The 17,023-nt window shown below is 41.6% G+C and overlaps 1 protein-coding gene across 1 annotated transcript; it reads left to right on the forward strand.

The window, feature by feature from the left end:
* Positions 1 to 276: 276 nt before the first annotated feature.
* chrnb5a (cholinergic receptor, nicotinic, beta 5a) lies at positions 277 to 14,490 on the forward strand. The gene is made up of 8 exons (XM_084370066.1): positions 277 to 411; positions 4,962 to 5,107; positions 8,076 to 8,120; positions 8,223 to 8,332; positions 8,814 to 9,340; positions 10,034 to 10,524; positions 12,331 to 12,476; positions 13,034 to 14,490. Exons 1-8 carry the CDS (start codon positions 366 to 368, stop codon positions 13,047 to 13,049), a joined length of 1,527 nt encoding a protein of 508 aa, XP_084226192.1. The 5' UTR covers positions 277 to 365; the 3' UTR covers positions 13,050 to 14,490.
* The last annotated feature ends 2,533 nt before the right edge of the window (positions 14,491 to 17,023 follow it).

Consider the following 17,023-nt stretch of genomic DNA (forward strand, 5'->3'; position numbering starts at 1 on the left):
GTGGTTGGTTTGAGGCGGAAGCGGCGGCGCACAGGACAGCGCAGCTCCTCTGTAGCGTAGACTTAAAAACACATGACCAACATGTTGTCTTTGGCAAATAAACATTTTCTACAAATCGCCCGTTCATCATAATAGCCAAAGTTTCTTCCAGTGTGTGTGCGCTGTTCAATATTCACAGCACCGGACGAACCAGCCGGAGCAGGTGAGTGGCAACCAGCGCGCAGAAGAAGAGAGGAGAAGAAGAAGAGAAGAGAGGAGATGTAAGAGAGAAGTCACTGTATCACGACGGAATATAAACACTGATTATTTGTTTTTGGAGGACGATATAAAAAAGTAGCAAGTTGGTCCAGGGACGCAGAGAGGAGATGACTACCAACACCGTCCTCCTGCTCTCCATCCTCTCTCTCACAAGTGAGTTCTTTTTATATCCTTTAAATAAATGTCCCGAAGTAAAGGTTGTCAGTTCAGTGAGTAGTATGTCTTAAAAAGGCTGTTGTTTAGATTAAAGTGTTATCTCCAGATGTTCAGCTGCAGCTGGAGCCTTGTTTGTGAGCTCAAACCGGCCAGAAGATGAGGCTGTTCACGGTGCTCATACACACAACTTCTTTGCCATCATGCAAACAATCTTATGAAAAGATGAAAGATATAAATGAACACACACACACACACACACACACACACACACACACACACACACTAAAGAAGTTGCAGAACATGAGGAAAAGACTGAGCTAACTTCTGGTTTTTGCCATGATACCATTCTTTCGTCATTTAATTATAACAGATTGCTGTAACTACAGGTTTAAAATAAACCTGTGGGGGTACAGTATGGTCCACTGTATGTATGTAGGCTATGTATGCGTGTATGTCAAAATGTTATATTCTTCTAGAAGCAGAAGGGCACATGCAAGAAAATCTGAACCAATCCCAACACAGTCCTGAAGGACCAGTGCTACCCTCACGTTCTCTACACCACTCTGCTTTCTTTCTTTCTTTCATTTAATTACTCATTTGACAGTTTTTACCTCCCTATGATGGTGAAATGTCATTCAAAATCTTTTCTTCATACCAGGACTATAATTGTGGTAGAAACCGCTAAAAATCGCTTTCTTTCATTACCTCCGCCTTGTACGTTTCTGTTTGTTGGTTGGTTTGTCAGCAGGATTACACAAAAACTACTGAACGGACTTCCACGAAACTTGGCTGGGGGATGGCTCTCGGCCCAGAATAGACCCCATTCACTTTTAGTGCAGATCCGGATGAAGAGGCGGATCCATCAATTTTTCTCACTTTCTTTAACATTGTTTTTTTTTTACTTACATTATTTTCTCAGGAAATAATACATAAAACTTGATGAAAAAAATCGTCTGTTTTTAGGTGGCTGGTATCTATGAGTGAATACAAAAGGGGACATGGGCCTTGGTGGAGGTATTTGCTCTACTGAGTGCCATTCTAGTTAATCATTTGACCGTTTCATTCCCCCATTGACGGTAAAATGCTGTTGAAACCTTTCTCCACATGCCAGGAGTATCTTTGTGGTCAAAAACCACCAAAACCCTTTCTTTTATTTTGCATTTACTTTGATTTACTTTAATTCTAGGCAGAAACAGCCAAAAAGGAATATAAAGGGTCCAAAAGCATGTGAAAAACCAGCCTTAAATAACCCATAATATGTTGTCTGAGTGTTTCTGTAGTATTTTAACAAAACCTCAGGCTGTCCAAATCCCTCAATCTCTAGAGAGAAGATGACCTCAGTGCCCTTACTGATAGCTACAGCCTTGAGTGTAACTTAGCTCTGCTTAGTACACATTGCATTTTTTGTATCCTATTGTTTCTGTAAATAGCAACAACGCACACTTTCCAATGTGCGCGTGTGTTCAGACAACCATTGTGCAAATCATCTTACATCTAACTCAACTTGTCTTACCTATATGTGTATTCTGTGCCATCTGATTAACAACGCTGGTGTGGAGTTAAACAAGAAACTTTAAAACTAAAGAAAGAGCCAGAAACTTGGAGGGCCCTTGGGTGTCCCGCAGAGGGAGGATGTGGTCCGTCTTTGTTGTGTCTTTGAGTTTTTGAATTACAAGCAGCCACAACACTCCTTGCAATAACTTTTTCCCCCCCTCAGAGACAGGGTTTTAAAACTGTGTGTAGCGTTCATATTCTTAAAATACTTGTAAGTAAAAGCAGATGGGCTCTTTGAATAATTTACAGAGGCTTATTTTATACCTACCGCTAAGAAAGCACAGTCTCTCGTCTTTGAGGCAAAACACACGGATGTCTCCACTACTGTCCTAAAAGAAGAGCGTACTTTTATCAACCTGACCTTGATTCAAGTTTTCTTCTACAGAGGGTTCACTTTAGCATCTTTAAGCCCACAAAATTGCATCGGCTTGTAGTCGAGGCTAGCTTTAGCTCGCAGGCTGGACTCATCTGTCAGTAAGCTTTAAAAAATCAAACAGAAACAAGAATAAAAGGAACTCATCAATGATCATATTTGCTCTGCAAAACAACTGGACTCTGACGAAGAGCAGGTATGGCAGGCAATACAGTCGAGCGCTATTCTTTAACATCCATCAAGGCAAAGATACCCTGAAATCCAGGTTTGAATTATTGAAATGATGTAATACACCAAGAAGGCACATAGCACTTCTCTGTGTCTTCCACCATGTTGTTTTGAGTGTTTGTATTTCCCTGAAGACCAGAGGAAGAAGCCCAGGCCTTGTACTATGTAATCATGTTTGGCACCGTTCTGCAGACGTTGCATCAGTGATTTAACTGAAGCTGTCGTGAAACATAGAAATGAAAAAAACAAAACAAAAACAAACGCCAGTTCCAAGATAATATACACTACTTTTAATGAGTTTGAATATCCCTTGTTGCACTCAGACATCAATAATATAAACTGCAGTGTAAATATTTTTTACATACACGGTGCCAATAAAATATTAACTGGAAGTTAAACTATTTGGTGGACAAGAGACTACTTATGTACAGTATACTACTTTTTTCACATACACAGTAGTACTCCTGAAGACCTGTAAACACACTTTAACGTGTAAAAGTGGTGATAAATATCACCCCTTTAAGGATGTGTACAGTCACTTAAAGTGGGGAGCTCCAATGTCACTTGAAACAGCGTCAAGTCTAAGAATGAAGATATGTGGGTTTGCAGAGTTGAACCAAAATCATGGTTTCTGTGAGAGCATAAGAGGGTGTAAGTCGAGGTTCTGTCAGAACATCCTCGCACCTCCACTTTGTTATGACCATGTGGACCTGTCTGCATGGTCACAATGCTACAACATCTGTACATGTGTGAAAGGCGGAAATTAGTGGGAAAAGAACATTTCTGTGGTAATGGTGTGTGAAGTGTCAAAGTACGGTCAGGGACGTCAGTGTGTACTTCTTTGGGGGAATGATGTCCTGATGAGTACTTGATAGGACGACCCGTAACAAGTACTTTGATAACAAGTTCTGTATTGACGACTGCAATAATATATATTGTGATGAGCGCATGAGCAACAGAGATATCACACATGTATACACAGGATCATAAACTCATTCAGAACCAAGAGGAAGGCGATATTATTTGATTCATTCTTGAGTTTTTATTGTGCCAAAAAGCTGAAACAAGAAATAAAACCAAATAAATACAACATGTCTGTGGCGGTCGCAGCTGTCCATGTGCGTGATGAAAGAAGTGATCATACCAGACCTGTGTAGCTGCTCCTCATCTCTGCTTGAGACCGGGTTGAGGCCGCCCAAATGCCTGACTGATGTGGAGGCCAAGTTAGATTGGGTAATGTAGATGCCAGGTTTTGATATAGAAGAAGAATTATGGAATAAAAGAGTTGATATTTCTGGTCTCATGTGTTTAACTGTTTTGTTTATATGCCCCTTAAAACAAAGGTGCTATCTTCTTTCTCCTTAGCTTCTTGTTCTCAATAATTACAGAGTAATTTGCAGGCTGTAGTCAAACCATCACCACCAACACACCTTTAACTATGAGGCTAACCCTCAATTTAACAAATGTTTTTACTCGTTTTTCTTTTACACAGTCTATTCAGGTTCAGGTACTTTATGGCAAATGACTTATCTCTGAAGTTAAAATAAACTGACTCCATCAAGCTCTAGTGGATTCTCTTTCCTCTCTTGCTTTCAAGAAAACACTGGCGTTCACTGTCACATGAAGGCTTGAAACAGCAGGGTGCCTCTGAAAAAAAAGAACATCCACGCTCGCTCAGTCTTCCCTGCATGCAATCTTACAAAAACCAGACAATTCATGTGGCACAGAGGGGGTGAAGCCTTCCAGATATTAAACGCTCTCCGCGCTGTTGTCACTTTGTTTGACAATGTAGACGTAATGGCTGTGGAAGCCAGGAGAGAGGGTCAAAAGCATTCTGCCTCTGACTTATTCATACGATCACTTTTACATAACCAATGATTTAGGGCTGAGGAAACACAAAGCTTCAGGGATCCTCTCGCAGGGATGGATGCATGACTGGATTTTTGTTTGTTCTCTTGCTTGAAAACCCCGCAGTAAAGCATGACACTGCAAGACGCACAACCACACACACTCATTTGAATGAGAACATGTGATTCAGCCTCGCTACCCTTTGGTAGATTTACTTCACTTACAGCCAACTTGTTTATTGTTCATCATTCATGACGACACTGGACTGAAAACACACAGCGATGGAGAGATTATCATGCTTGGAACTACGCACACATAGATAATGTGGTGACATTTTTGTATTCAGTGTTACAGTGAAAGGGAGACAAAATGCCCCTGCTAACAGAGCTTATGGTTTGTTAATAGACCGTTCTTTTCAAGCAGAGCAATAAATGCTCATGCTGCTCTGTGAAGATTGTAAACAAAGCATGCATCCAAGGGCTTATAGCACTTTCAAAATGTTCACTAATGAGTTTTCACTCCCCGTGTCTCTGCATTGTTTTAGGCAGCAGGGCGGAGAATGCGGAGGAGCGGCTGGTGAACTACCTGTTGGGTCCAGAGCGCTACAACAAGCTGATCCGGCCGGCTGTCAATAAGAGCCAACAGGTCACCATCTCCATACAGGTGTCGCTGTCTCAGCTCATCAGTGTGGTAAGTATTTAGATTTTTATTATTATTTTATTGAGGAAAAAAAAATTTGATGGTGCCCCTCAAACATCCTGAGTCCGCCACTGCCCCTTTATACATATTATCGTAATTCATTTTTCATAGCATGGTCACATAGCATGAATTGTAACCCTGTTTGTTTTGTTTTGTCACCAGGAACTGACAACTTGGATACATATCTCTTATGGCTTCTAGCGATTCTTGTCCACTCTGCTTTTTAAATGTCTTTTCAAATACTGGCTCTTGAGTTCACGTTGTGGCCACCCAGTCCGCACTTTGCTGAGAGCGAAAGTTGCATCAGAACTTTGGGCATACTCATAACAATCTTGGAGCACGTAGTAACACAGTCACACTGAGATATTTGACCTAGTCCCCAACACAGGTGTTTTGCCTTATGTAGCCAGATTAGTGCCCTTTACACAACCATGTGGGTGGGTGCCAGCCGTGTTTGATCGACAGCTCCATCAGGGCAGGACACCCTGACCCCAATCATTGTTATTAGTTCAGTTGCATCATATAATTCCACCCAACAGGCCTTTTTCGCAGCAGGCATTCAGGCTTGTTCAAACCCACAGATCTCCCTAACAACGTTAAGAATGGCTCTGTTCTATTTGAGGGTACCAGTCAGCCATGGCAGTGTGACACTGAGCCAGCATGCACAACACCAGGACCTTGAAACTAAAGCAGCTAAATGAAATTCAGACCTCATTAATTTCATCAGTTGCACCTGTCCTTGTTCTGCTGTGACATGTCAAAATGTTTTATGTGAAACAAGTCTGCTTACAGCAGACTACAGGTCTAATGAGCCTGCTGTGTTGGTGCGCAGGTCCTTTGATCAGTGCAGTCTTCTGCTCCGTAGGCCTCTGCTCTGTCAGCGAAGTCCAAAGTTTTCTTTCAAGAAATCTGTATGGCTGCATCCAAATATCCAGACTTCACCGCACTCGCAGACTCGCAGACTTTGCGGGCGTGTCTGTGGGAAGTCTGGAGGGCTGTCCAAAGTCACATTTCATCAATGCAGTCCGCAAGGGTCCTCAAGCAGACTTTCTGCAGACTTCCAGAGAGTCTGCTTGGGCTGCAGGCTTCACTGGACTTCGCTTATTTAATTACCCACAATGCATTGGAATACGGATGTGAAGTTGTAGAATTTATTATGAATGTGTTAAACAATTACTTTATTATAATGTTACTTGAACCGTGTAGGATAGAAATAATGCTCAACCACATCATGACACAGAAGTATTTAGAAGTATAGACTGTATTTGTGATTTGTTAATGTATTTTGATAAGTCAAAATGTCTGCCCTGAAAAGGGTCTGTAACTGTGTGGTAACTTTGTAACTGCTTCAGTACAATAACATCACCTGGTCTTTCTTAAATGAAACTTAAGTAATACAGCTAGATTAATATTTTAACAGCACTGAATAAAAATCACATTATCGTGTATGCTATGATAAAAACTTTATGATAATGAATCACACTGCTGGAGTCCAGAGACATGAAGGTTAGGCGAACTGGCAACTTTAAATTACCAGTAGGTGTGAAAGAGTCTGAATCTCTTCGTCTGTCTCTTTGAGTTAGGCCCGTGATCGCCAGGTGAGCAATCCAGGATGTGCAGCACCTCATGTCCAATGCATGCTGGGATAGGCTGCCCTCCCTCGACCCTGAACAGGATATGCAAAGTAGCAAATGAAACCTTTTGGAAATTTGGTTTATTCAAAGTAATCCATCCCTGGATAATCTGTGTTTTTGGTATACTGAATGAAGTCCTTGCTGCAGCCGAGGTTTTCAAAGGCTGTGCTGTGGCAAACAGATGTTCCCACAAACAAGACGTAAACAAGACGTAAACAAGATGCAAATGTATCAGAGGAATTTGGAAACATCCATCACATTTGAGCCACTAAGCCTCTGTCTCATGATATAGGCTTCTAAACATGATTTCCCATAAAATGTTTATGCCTTATATAGATATATGTGGTCACATTACCTATTACCTATAAGGGCTCTCCTACAAGTCCAAAGCCACACAAACATGTCTCATTCTCTGTATTGCACATGAAGAGTTAGAAAGAGGAGACAAAGTGATTTAAAGCAACATGATGTAGCTTTTTTACCTTTAAATATCAGCTTCAGAATCATGTTGATGGTTCAGTGTCTTGTAATAGGGTGAATGGTGTCTCTGTCTCAGCCACTCGGCCCCTCTATCACTTGTTTCTGCACTGTGTAACTTCAGTGAGCGGGTAGGATCACAGGTTACATACATGTTTACTTCAAGATACAAGTTTTCAACACATAACATTATTATGACGTAATGGGATTTGTTTGTAGTCAGCACCTACATCACATCTGACGAATAGTTACAGACCTGGGGTTTGTATTTACGACAGGAGTGTCTCAAAGACTGTGGTTGGGCGATAATTGCAGAAAATTCCATTTCTTCGTAATGTTGCTTTAACAAACAGTCAGCCAACAGTTTGAATATATTCACTGACGTATCTATCAGCTAACTTGACATTAGCCCCGTCCAGCTGCGCTCACATCCCACTCTGACACCTTGTGTGTCAGAGTGGGATTTCAGTCTGACATACTTGACGTCTGTAATCAGAACAACACTACAACATGTAATGTGTTATATTCCTTAACTTTTGACTATGCATATTCACTCATGTGGACTGTCTGCACCCTGAAACTTCTGCACAATAAGATGCAGTTCAGTTCTGGTCTGGACTTTTGTGTCACATTTGTGACATTTGTGAAGGTGTTATAAATGTTTATGCTTTTGCATCCACTCCCTGAGGGTGTGCTTTGGTATTTGAGTTTGACCTTTTATGTGTTTTGCTAAAATCAGTGCCCAGTGGAGCATTAGCGTTATAATAATTCAACCGTGTGCATTGTAAAGTGACATTTTATCAAAATGATGCTCGTAGTTTGATAAGCTGACTGTTGTTTTCTTGCAGAATGAGCGAGAACAGATAATGACGACCAACTTGTGGCTGTTTCAGGTAAGATACAGTGTTTCTAGCAACCCTGTGCACACATACAGTAATTTCATATATAATGAATGCACAGTATGTGGGTGTGTTTGTCTCTCACTCTCTCTGCAGGAGTGGAATGACTACAGGCTCAGATGGGACCCAGAAAAGTACGAAGGCATCAAGAAACTTCGAATACCATCCAAACACATCTGGCTTCCTGATATAGTGCTCTACAACAAGTGAGTACGTGCATGTCATCCTGCTGAAGAGAGAGGCAGCTTGTCAGTGTTTGATTTAGTCGTTCTGGTTTTATGATACAGCCCATAAATCTGCGTAATGAAAAGAAACACTACTACATTTACAGCCTTTGTGGTGGAGTTACAGTACCAGGAGGTTTTCTTCATCTTTACCATCAAGGCATCAGAAGCAGGAAATCTTCTGCTAAAATAAGCATGTTTTTCTTCAGGGATTTCGTAATTAAAGTGTTCTGCATTCTCTCTCTTCCAAGCCTGTTTTTCGCTGAGGTGAAAGGGATTAGTAAGTGCTCAAACAATGTCTGGTTTTAATATCACTGCAGCCAATCAGGAGCGAGAGTTTGTCTGATTACCTGAATTCTAATGAGGTTGACAGTTCTGCCCAGCTGACTTTAAATATGTCTTATTTAAATGTTGATTGTAATTGTAAGATCTAATCGTGCTTCTCACCCACAACCTCTCACAGTGCTGATGGCGTGTACGAGGTTTCCTTCTATTGCAATGCGGTGGTCTCCAACACAGGAGACATCTTCTGGCTTCCCCCGGCCATCTACAAGTCGGCCTGCGCCATCGAGGTGCAGAACTTCCCCTTCGACCAGCAGAACTGCACCCTCAAGTTCCGCTCCTGGACCTACGACCACACAGAAGTGGATCTAATCCTCACGAGCGACTTCGCCAGCCGCGACGACTTCACGCCGAGCGGGGAGTGGGACATCGTCTCGCTCCCGGCCCGCAAAAACGAGGACCCCAATGACATCACCTACCTGGATATCACCTATGATTTCGTGATCCAGAGGAAGCCGCTGTTTTACACCATTAATCTGATCATCCCGTGTGTGCTGATCACGTCGCTGGCTATCCTGGTGTTCTACCTGCCGTCAGACTGCGGGGAGAAGATGACGCTGTGTATCTCAGTGCTGCTGGCGCTCACTGTGTTCCTGCTGCTGATATCAAAGATAGTGCCACCCACCTCTCTCGCAGTGCCACTCATAGGTCAGTCACCGTGTGTCTTTGCACAACTGTGTGTAGACTTGATAAAAATTAGGGATATGGGAGCTAACTATTAGTAGGAATGACACAAACAAACAAGCTTTTCCAGAAGAAATCATTAAAGGCACAGGCACTACAACGGACGCACTAGAGGAGCTGCAGAAATGGACAGTATGAGAAAAATTGTTTTTTGAACATTAAAGCATGTAAACGTAATCTGGTACACGCCCAAAATGAAAATCTGAGCCTCAGAAAAAGCATAATATGGGACCTTTAAACTCACCCATCATCTCCTTTTTTCTAGGTCAGCATTAAATGTGAAACATCTGCATGAAGTGCTGACTGTTATTGACAGCAACCTGACAGCGAGAACAAAACAAGTAGAAGCCTTTGGAGTTGCTCAGTCAATGAAAAGAGTATTTCTATCAAAATTTGAACCTTGGAACAAGAAGTTGATGAGTGCAACCCGGGTCTGTTGTTGAAGGAATTAATGATATGTACATCCTAAAGAAATGAGCATTTATTTGAGACATACTCATCCATGTTGGACATGCTACCAGCTGTTTTTTCAGACACCGATATTTGAATACTGCCTGACTAATGCCTGAGAGCAGGGTGATTAAAAGCATGCAGCAACAGTATTTATTTGTTGGAGGTATCTCATCTTTTCCCTCTCTGTCTGTCACTCTCTCCAAGGTAAATACTTGATGTTCACCATGGTGCTGGTCACTTTCTCTACTGTGTGCACTGTCTGCGTCCTCAATGTGCACCACCGCTCCCCATCCACCCACCACATGCCCGACTGGGTCAAGCGCCTCTTTTTAGCCCGACTGCCCACCTTCCTCCTCATGAGGCGTCCAGGCTCTTCCAATGTCCGCGATAAACTCCGCCGGAAGTACGCCAACCAGAGTAACGTCGGGAAAAGCTACTCCCAGTCCAGCACAGACAAGAGGCAGTACTCCAACATCAGACTCGGTGGGATGCGAACAGACTCCGAATCTTTCTATGTGAACGAGGACTTGGCACATAAGTTTTGCTGGAAGGTGGGTGACTTGCCAGATGGAGGTGGTGGGTTCCCAGAATACCGGAAGCGTTTGACCGTTCAGTGGGACGCAGACCTGGAGGAGGCAGTGGACGGAGTGAAATACATCTCTGAGCACATGAAGACAGAGGACGATGATGAAGGGGTGAGGAGGCAAAGGCGTGGTTTGAAAAAAATAGATATGTGATGATGAGCTGAGAGGATCAAAGGATGAAAGAATGGAGAGATAGAATATATTATAGTGGAGACAGATGAAAGAGGTAAAGACATGTAAAAACAGATTATGGAGATGTGTAATGACAAAGGTACAACATGGGAGAATGAGAAGATTTGCACAAGGAATGAAGAGGTTTTTAGAGCCAGTTGAGAAATGAAACATGCCACGTCTTAAATTGTTCAGTGTTTGCTTAAGTACGGCTGTGACATTATTACACCCTGTCAATCTTCTATTGTATACATAAAATATCAGACATCCTCAGTAATCCTCTGATACAAATACAAACTGACTTATCTCAGCACTAACCCTAACCCCATGTTTGTGGCTCTGGGCCTCCAAACTTCCACAGAAGTCCCACACTTAATAAATATTACAAACAAGTTTTGCAGCTGTAATTGCTCATGGCAAATTTTTTTCATCAGGCTGCCTCTCTTGCTCTCAGCACTGCCGGCTGCAGTGCAGTTAAAATTATACACTGATGTGCATTTGGTATCCTAAAATCTTCTTTGCCACAGCAGCAGTTAATACAACACTGCTTCTGATCACAAAGACTCTAATAACTTATTAAGCTCCATGATTTAACATTAAAATAAAAGTAGTAGCATTAGTTAGCACTTTATTGTCTCCAGCTGACTTGTATTAAAAAAGAAGACACCAATAAAAGGCCTTGAACATGCACAACTAAGGCTGAAGCTACATGTCCCAGGTATCGTGTCAGCATTGATCCATGCAGAAGGAATTGAAAGAAAGTATCAGTATTGTTCTGGCATTGAAGTGTAATGAGTTGTAATGAGGAAAAAGCTTACGTGCTTGCTTGTATTTTAAAGTGGTATATTTTTACTCTTAACCATCATGAGGTCTAAATGATGGGTTTAGGAAACATAAGGCTCTCTAAAGTAACGCTGGCAGAGCGTCATCTTTTTTTTTTTTTCTTACCTCACAAACTAACGTAGATAGTTCATGTTAGTTAATGATGTGCTCCATAGCCTTGGAAGTCAACGCCAGGTTACTATTGTGGGTATTAAGTTAGTTAGCCAGACATGCTAACAACGTCACTTTGGAGCAGACGAACAGTTTAACACATACTTTACACTTATCGCTGTACTCATCCCTCTAGCAACAGTTAGGCACAAAAAAACTTTCAAAATAAAGCTTGCTGACTAACATTTTAAATATTATGACATGTTATAACCTTTGGACTGTTGTTAATGCTGTCAAATGGTTGCCATTTGGTTAGGTTTAGGCAACAAAACGACTTGGTTAGGTTTAGGAAAAAACTTCCTCATGTCACTTTTGTTACATAATTTATGTTTAGTTTACTTACTTGCACAACAATACTTAAAAACATATCAACATATCAGTGTTGACACTCTTTATACTACTACATTGGGGGGTGCTTCCAGAAGTCATGCTACAGGGGTAACTTCAGCGTCAAGCTTCTAAGTGTGGGGCTACTAACCAGGCTTCTCTATTTGATGCAAAAGCCAAAGCTTGACAGACCTATTCACAGTAGATAAGCTTTCCCTGGGTGATTACCATTCAGGGTTTTAGCAAACAATCAGTTATAAAACAGCTGGATTGTGCGGTCATTGTGAGACCAACTCACCAAGCTCATGCTCAAGTTCAATCACAGTGTTTCCCTGAAGGTCTGCTCCTATACACACGTACTTTATGCTCATGATTTGATGTGTCTTAACAAGCCGCAAAAGTCTCATCTTGTTGGTTTGGTTCCAGATCATAGAGGACTGGAAGTACGTAGCCATGGTGATAGACCGTCTGTTCCTGTGGATCTTCATCCTGGTGTGCGTGGTGGGAACTCTGGGGCTCTTCATGCAGCCGCTGTTCCAAAGCTATAACACACCCACCGCTGATGACACAGAGTGAGTCACATACACACACTGACACTTTAAGATATGTAACAACACACCTTTTAGCAGGATGAAGACGAAGTTCAAGTAATCTGCCAACAACAAAAAAACCCACTGCAAAATGTCTCAAAAACATGTAGAGCTATTTTTATGCACCATAGAATAAGCAGTCACTAAGAAGAGTGACTAAGGCTTAATGCAGCTGTAGCTGTTTCAAAATAAAAGTATAGAATAGGTTGTAAAATTGCTTTTAACCTATACTGTTGTTATCTGGTTGTTGATAAAGACTAGTGGGCTCTTAGGTAGCATGGCATAATCACAAACTGGTTTGTCATTTATGATAAAAGGCTGTTTGTTAAAGTTAAATTGCTAACAATCGCAGCAACCAGAAATGATTTGCAAAATCAGAACTTGATAAAGTCTACACTGCAGTAAACCTTATAGCAGTTCTCTCTGCTCATGCAAATAATTTAAAAATGATTTCAAACAAGCATTCAGGTGATTTTTGCAGAATACAGTATTTCTGTAATTATATTTTTCTATACACTACTTTGTGTTTTTCTTTTCAGGTATGGAGATTTCTAGGATTTCTGAGAAACGGACGAATAATCGCCTCTCATAGAAAGTATGACGGGGAAGCTGCACCAGGTCTGGCTCTGATCTGTCTTTATTGATTGGATCTGATTCATTACCAGCCGAATCGATGCACCCACCTACATTGGTTCTATTTGCTACATTGGACCTCAAACAAAGACAGAATCATAATTTTCTGTCTTTCTTTTTTATCTAATGCATGGCTTCAATTTTTGATGGACTCCATCCAAGCTCGGCCGTCACTGCAGGCATGGAAATCTCAATATACTTTTTATAACCTGTAGCAAGATGACATTTTCATGGAGCCCAGATAGTGCCTGTTCACAGGTTTTGACATGACAAACAGGAAAGCTGCAGACTATTTTCCCCAGCGTTTAATTTTCTCAACAACCACAAATCACAAAGCTGATGAAAAACACTGGATATTTGTTGTTCAGTTTGGACTGGCTGTGCTGCTAATGGAACAGTTGGAGCTCTGTGCAATTGAGGCACAAAGGTTCATTACACAGTGCAGCTCCTATAAACCCACAAGGTCTGCTCTCCTCTGCAGCATTGCTGATGTGAAAAATAAGACATTATAAAACATTATACCAATTGTTGATGGCACGGCACAATGGACCATAATTTCTTTTTTCTCTACACTTCTCGAACAAAGCTCTGGGGACACTTTGTCCTATCTACCTTTTCTCTTCATAAAAATATTAATGCATCGTCCCTCTCACTCCATCTTGTTCTTGTTCTGCTTCAGAGCTTTGTGCCTCATCTCCTCCGTCCACCTCCTGAGCAGTGTTGTAATCGTTATGCATTGTTAATGCAGTGTCTTATTTTGAAGAATGTGTGCTCTCCTCTTGCTTCCTCTTTCTGTCGCTGCGTCCGAAATTGCATACTGTGCACTAGGCCTACATACCCAATCTGTGTACTATCGGTCAACTTACTTTTTTGTGAACAAACAGCAGTATCTTTTTGGAAGCACTGCTCATCACGTCATGTCGGTTGCAGATGCATAACCGTGGTAACCTGTGCCAACGAAGAACAAATTTTAAATAAAAATGACACCGAGCAAAGTGAAACCTCACACGTATTGAAGTGTTATTGACGTTACGCCAGAGCTGCCTTGATTGCTGTCCGCCATTGTCTGTTATGTTGTTGTTGTAGTTATCAGTACATTGCAATGCATTCATCCCGATGTAGTGTACAGTGATTACCTGCAAATAGTATGCACAGCACATACCACTGGCTTCATGCTAAGGTCTTTGACATACTGAAAAAAAATCTCACATCCTTTTTCAGCGTGCTAAATTGCATGTTGGTCTGGAATTTCGGACGCAGCCTATGTTTCTCTCACTTGTTTAGTTATTCTCTGATTATCTCTCCTTTGTTTGCCTTGTCACGTCACAATTGTAGCGGCACCAGGTGACATTCAGTGTGAACAATAAATATGACACCAACTGTATTCTATTACATGTTTAATAAAAAGCTGTGAATGAATGTGAATGTCACATGCTCTTCATTTTTATCCTCACATTTTGTCTGGAATTTCTGTAACCTGTTAACTTTAACTTTAACAAACAGCAAAGCAAATGGGCAAACGCCTCAATTTAGGTGTGTATTCATGCAATACATCGTTAGAAAGCCAAGATTCTTGTGATTGTACTCATGTTTCAAGATCAGCAAACAAACAAACAAACAAACAAGCTAACAAACTAGCATGTACAAAATTTTGCAAACTCACCAGCAAAGTGTCTGGGTGTTTCATAAGTGCATCAAACTCCAAAAAAACTGTCTTCTCTTATTGTCAAATGTCCACTAAATCCATTTCAGTAACATAGTTAGTCTAAAATACAGTATCCCATTATTAAATAGTGCCAAATGGGCAAAGAAACTGCCATCACAGATGCTTTTTCATGCTTTTATCTGTAAAAAGATAAGGTAAGAGATATCTCTATGCTGGAGATCCTGAGATGACAGCCATCTGATTGACAGCTGATTTGAGTAGATAGGAACCCCTAAGCCGGCCTAGAGCCTACAACAGCCAATGTGTGATCTTGAAGACCAGTTACCCACTCTGTCTTCTCTCTCCACTCTCCTGAGCTACTTACACGTCAGCCTCCAGATGATTGATGCATCATGAGGCCCATGAGATTTCAATCCAGTAATATATAGTTTATATCAGAACTATATGAGAAAAATAAGTCAGTAATTCAGTGTTTTCAAACTCCTATAGATTAATGCCAGGACACTTACAGAGCTTCTGACAGCTTGAGAAAGAAATCAGCTTACTGTATAAGCTTTCAAAAGCGCCGAAAACCATGCCTGTACAGGGGCGCCGAAAAGGGGGGGGAAAGGAGACGGATTCTAGGGGCCCATGATTGAGGGGGGCCCAGACAGGCCCCTAATGATGATGAAATGATATGCTAAAATAGCATCAAAAAATTTCGCCGCTGTGTTGGGGGGCCCTGTAAAGATTCTTTTCATGGGGCCAAAAATCCCTAGCGGCGCCCCTGTGCCTGTACTTCAAATTGTTAGTCAAAAAATGTTAGACAATAGCTTTGAATTTCACTTTGGACTAGACTGTGATGGGCGTTTAGGATAATTTTACATGAATTTCCAGGATTAAGATGAGGTTAAAGGACCATACCACTGGTTTTGCATAGTCAGCCAGTGTTATAAATGATCAACAAGGGACCCAAAATCAAGACACACAGAAGCAGGCAGGTTGAAAAACAATGAAAGCAAAGCTGTAGTCTCATCTCATCTCATCTCATCTCATTATCAACCGCTTTTTCCATGAGGGTCGCGGGGATGTTACCGCTTTATCCCCTTTCAGGGGTTGCGGGGGTTACTGGAGCCAATCCCAGTTTCTCTATGGGCAAAGGCCAGGGTACACCCCTGGATGAGTTGCCAGCTCATCGCAGGGCCCTTTCTGATGGCAGAGGCTGCCACACAAGGTGCCATCTGTACATCAGGAGCAATTTTGGGGTTCAGTATCTTGCTCAAGGATACTTCGACATGTAGCTCAGTTCCGCCCAGGGGAGCCAGGATTCGAACCAGCAACCTTCTGCTCGCTAGTCACCTGCCTGCTCTACCCACTCAGCTACAGCCGCCCCTCAGAGCTGTAGTCCTTAAACCAAAAGGCAGGTAATCAAAGATCCGGCAAACAAAAACCAATACAAACCAAAGTTACATGGGGAACACAGGACTGGGAATAGATGTGCAATGCAGTAGAGACGGACGAACCAACAAAGAGTGAGGGAAAACACAGGCTGTAATACACTGAAACTGATGAACTAACCAAACATGGGTATACACAGAGAAAGGGCTGGAAAAGGACAAAGACAGGAAGTGTAAAGAAAAACATGACACACGACATAACCTACAAAATAAAACAGGAAACAACTAAACCAGAAACCCAACCCATGACAGTAATTTCACAAAAATCACCAACATTACAAGCAACTTTATGATAAAAAATGCTCAACAATTTATAGAGGCCTCAGATTATTTGTGTCACCACAGAAAAAATAGAAAAGAAAATATAAAAATGGCTCCAAATGTATGGATTTGGTGTCGAATGCCTCTACACTGACAAGTCTTGGCAAATTTTGTATGTTGGCACAGTACCTCATAGTTTTTCCAGAGGCTCACAAATGGTGATATGTAACCATGAACATCATCATCATCATCATCATCATTTTACAGCTTCATGTTATCCTTTAGGGGACAGTCTAAGTGTTGTATATGATATAATTTAGCTGGACTCTCTCTGAACTGAACACTGACAGCAGGAGCTCTGAACTTGATGGTAAATATAGTTGAAGCACTCTCTCAGTAAGACAGAGGAGGGGGAGAAACTATTAGAGCAGGAGAAATCATTTTTTATTGCTTTTATGGAAGGGATAAGTGACATTATGAAAAGACTCAGCAGAGTCCTGACAGCGCGCGATAAAAGGAGGTGTTCAAGACTC

Source organism: Pagrus pagrus (genome assembly GCF_965226575.1).
Source record: "Pagrus pagrus genome assembly, chromosome: 2".
Taxonomy (NCBI): Eukaryota; Metazoa; Chordata; class Actinopteri; order Spariformes; family Sparidae; genus Pagrus; species Pagrus pagrus.

Coding starts and splice junctions, on each gene's coding strand:
- chrnb5a (XM_084370066.1), top strand. CDS start 366: ATGACTACCAACACCGTCCTCCTGCTCTCCATCCTCTCTCTCACAA. Junction 8,121..8,222: donor CCAACTTGTGGCTGTTTCAG/GTAAGATACAGT, acceptor CTCTCTCTGCAG/GAGTGGAATGACTACAGGCT. Junction 8,333..8,813: donor GATATAGTGCTCTACAACAA/GTGAGTACGTGC, acceptor AACCTCTCACAG/TGCTGATGGCGTGTACGAGG.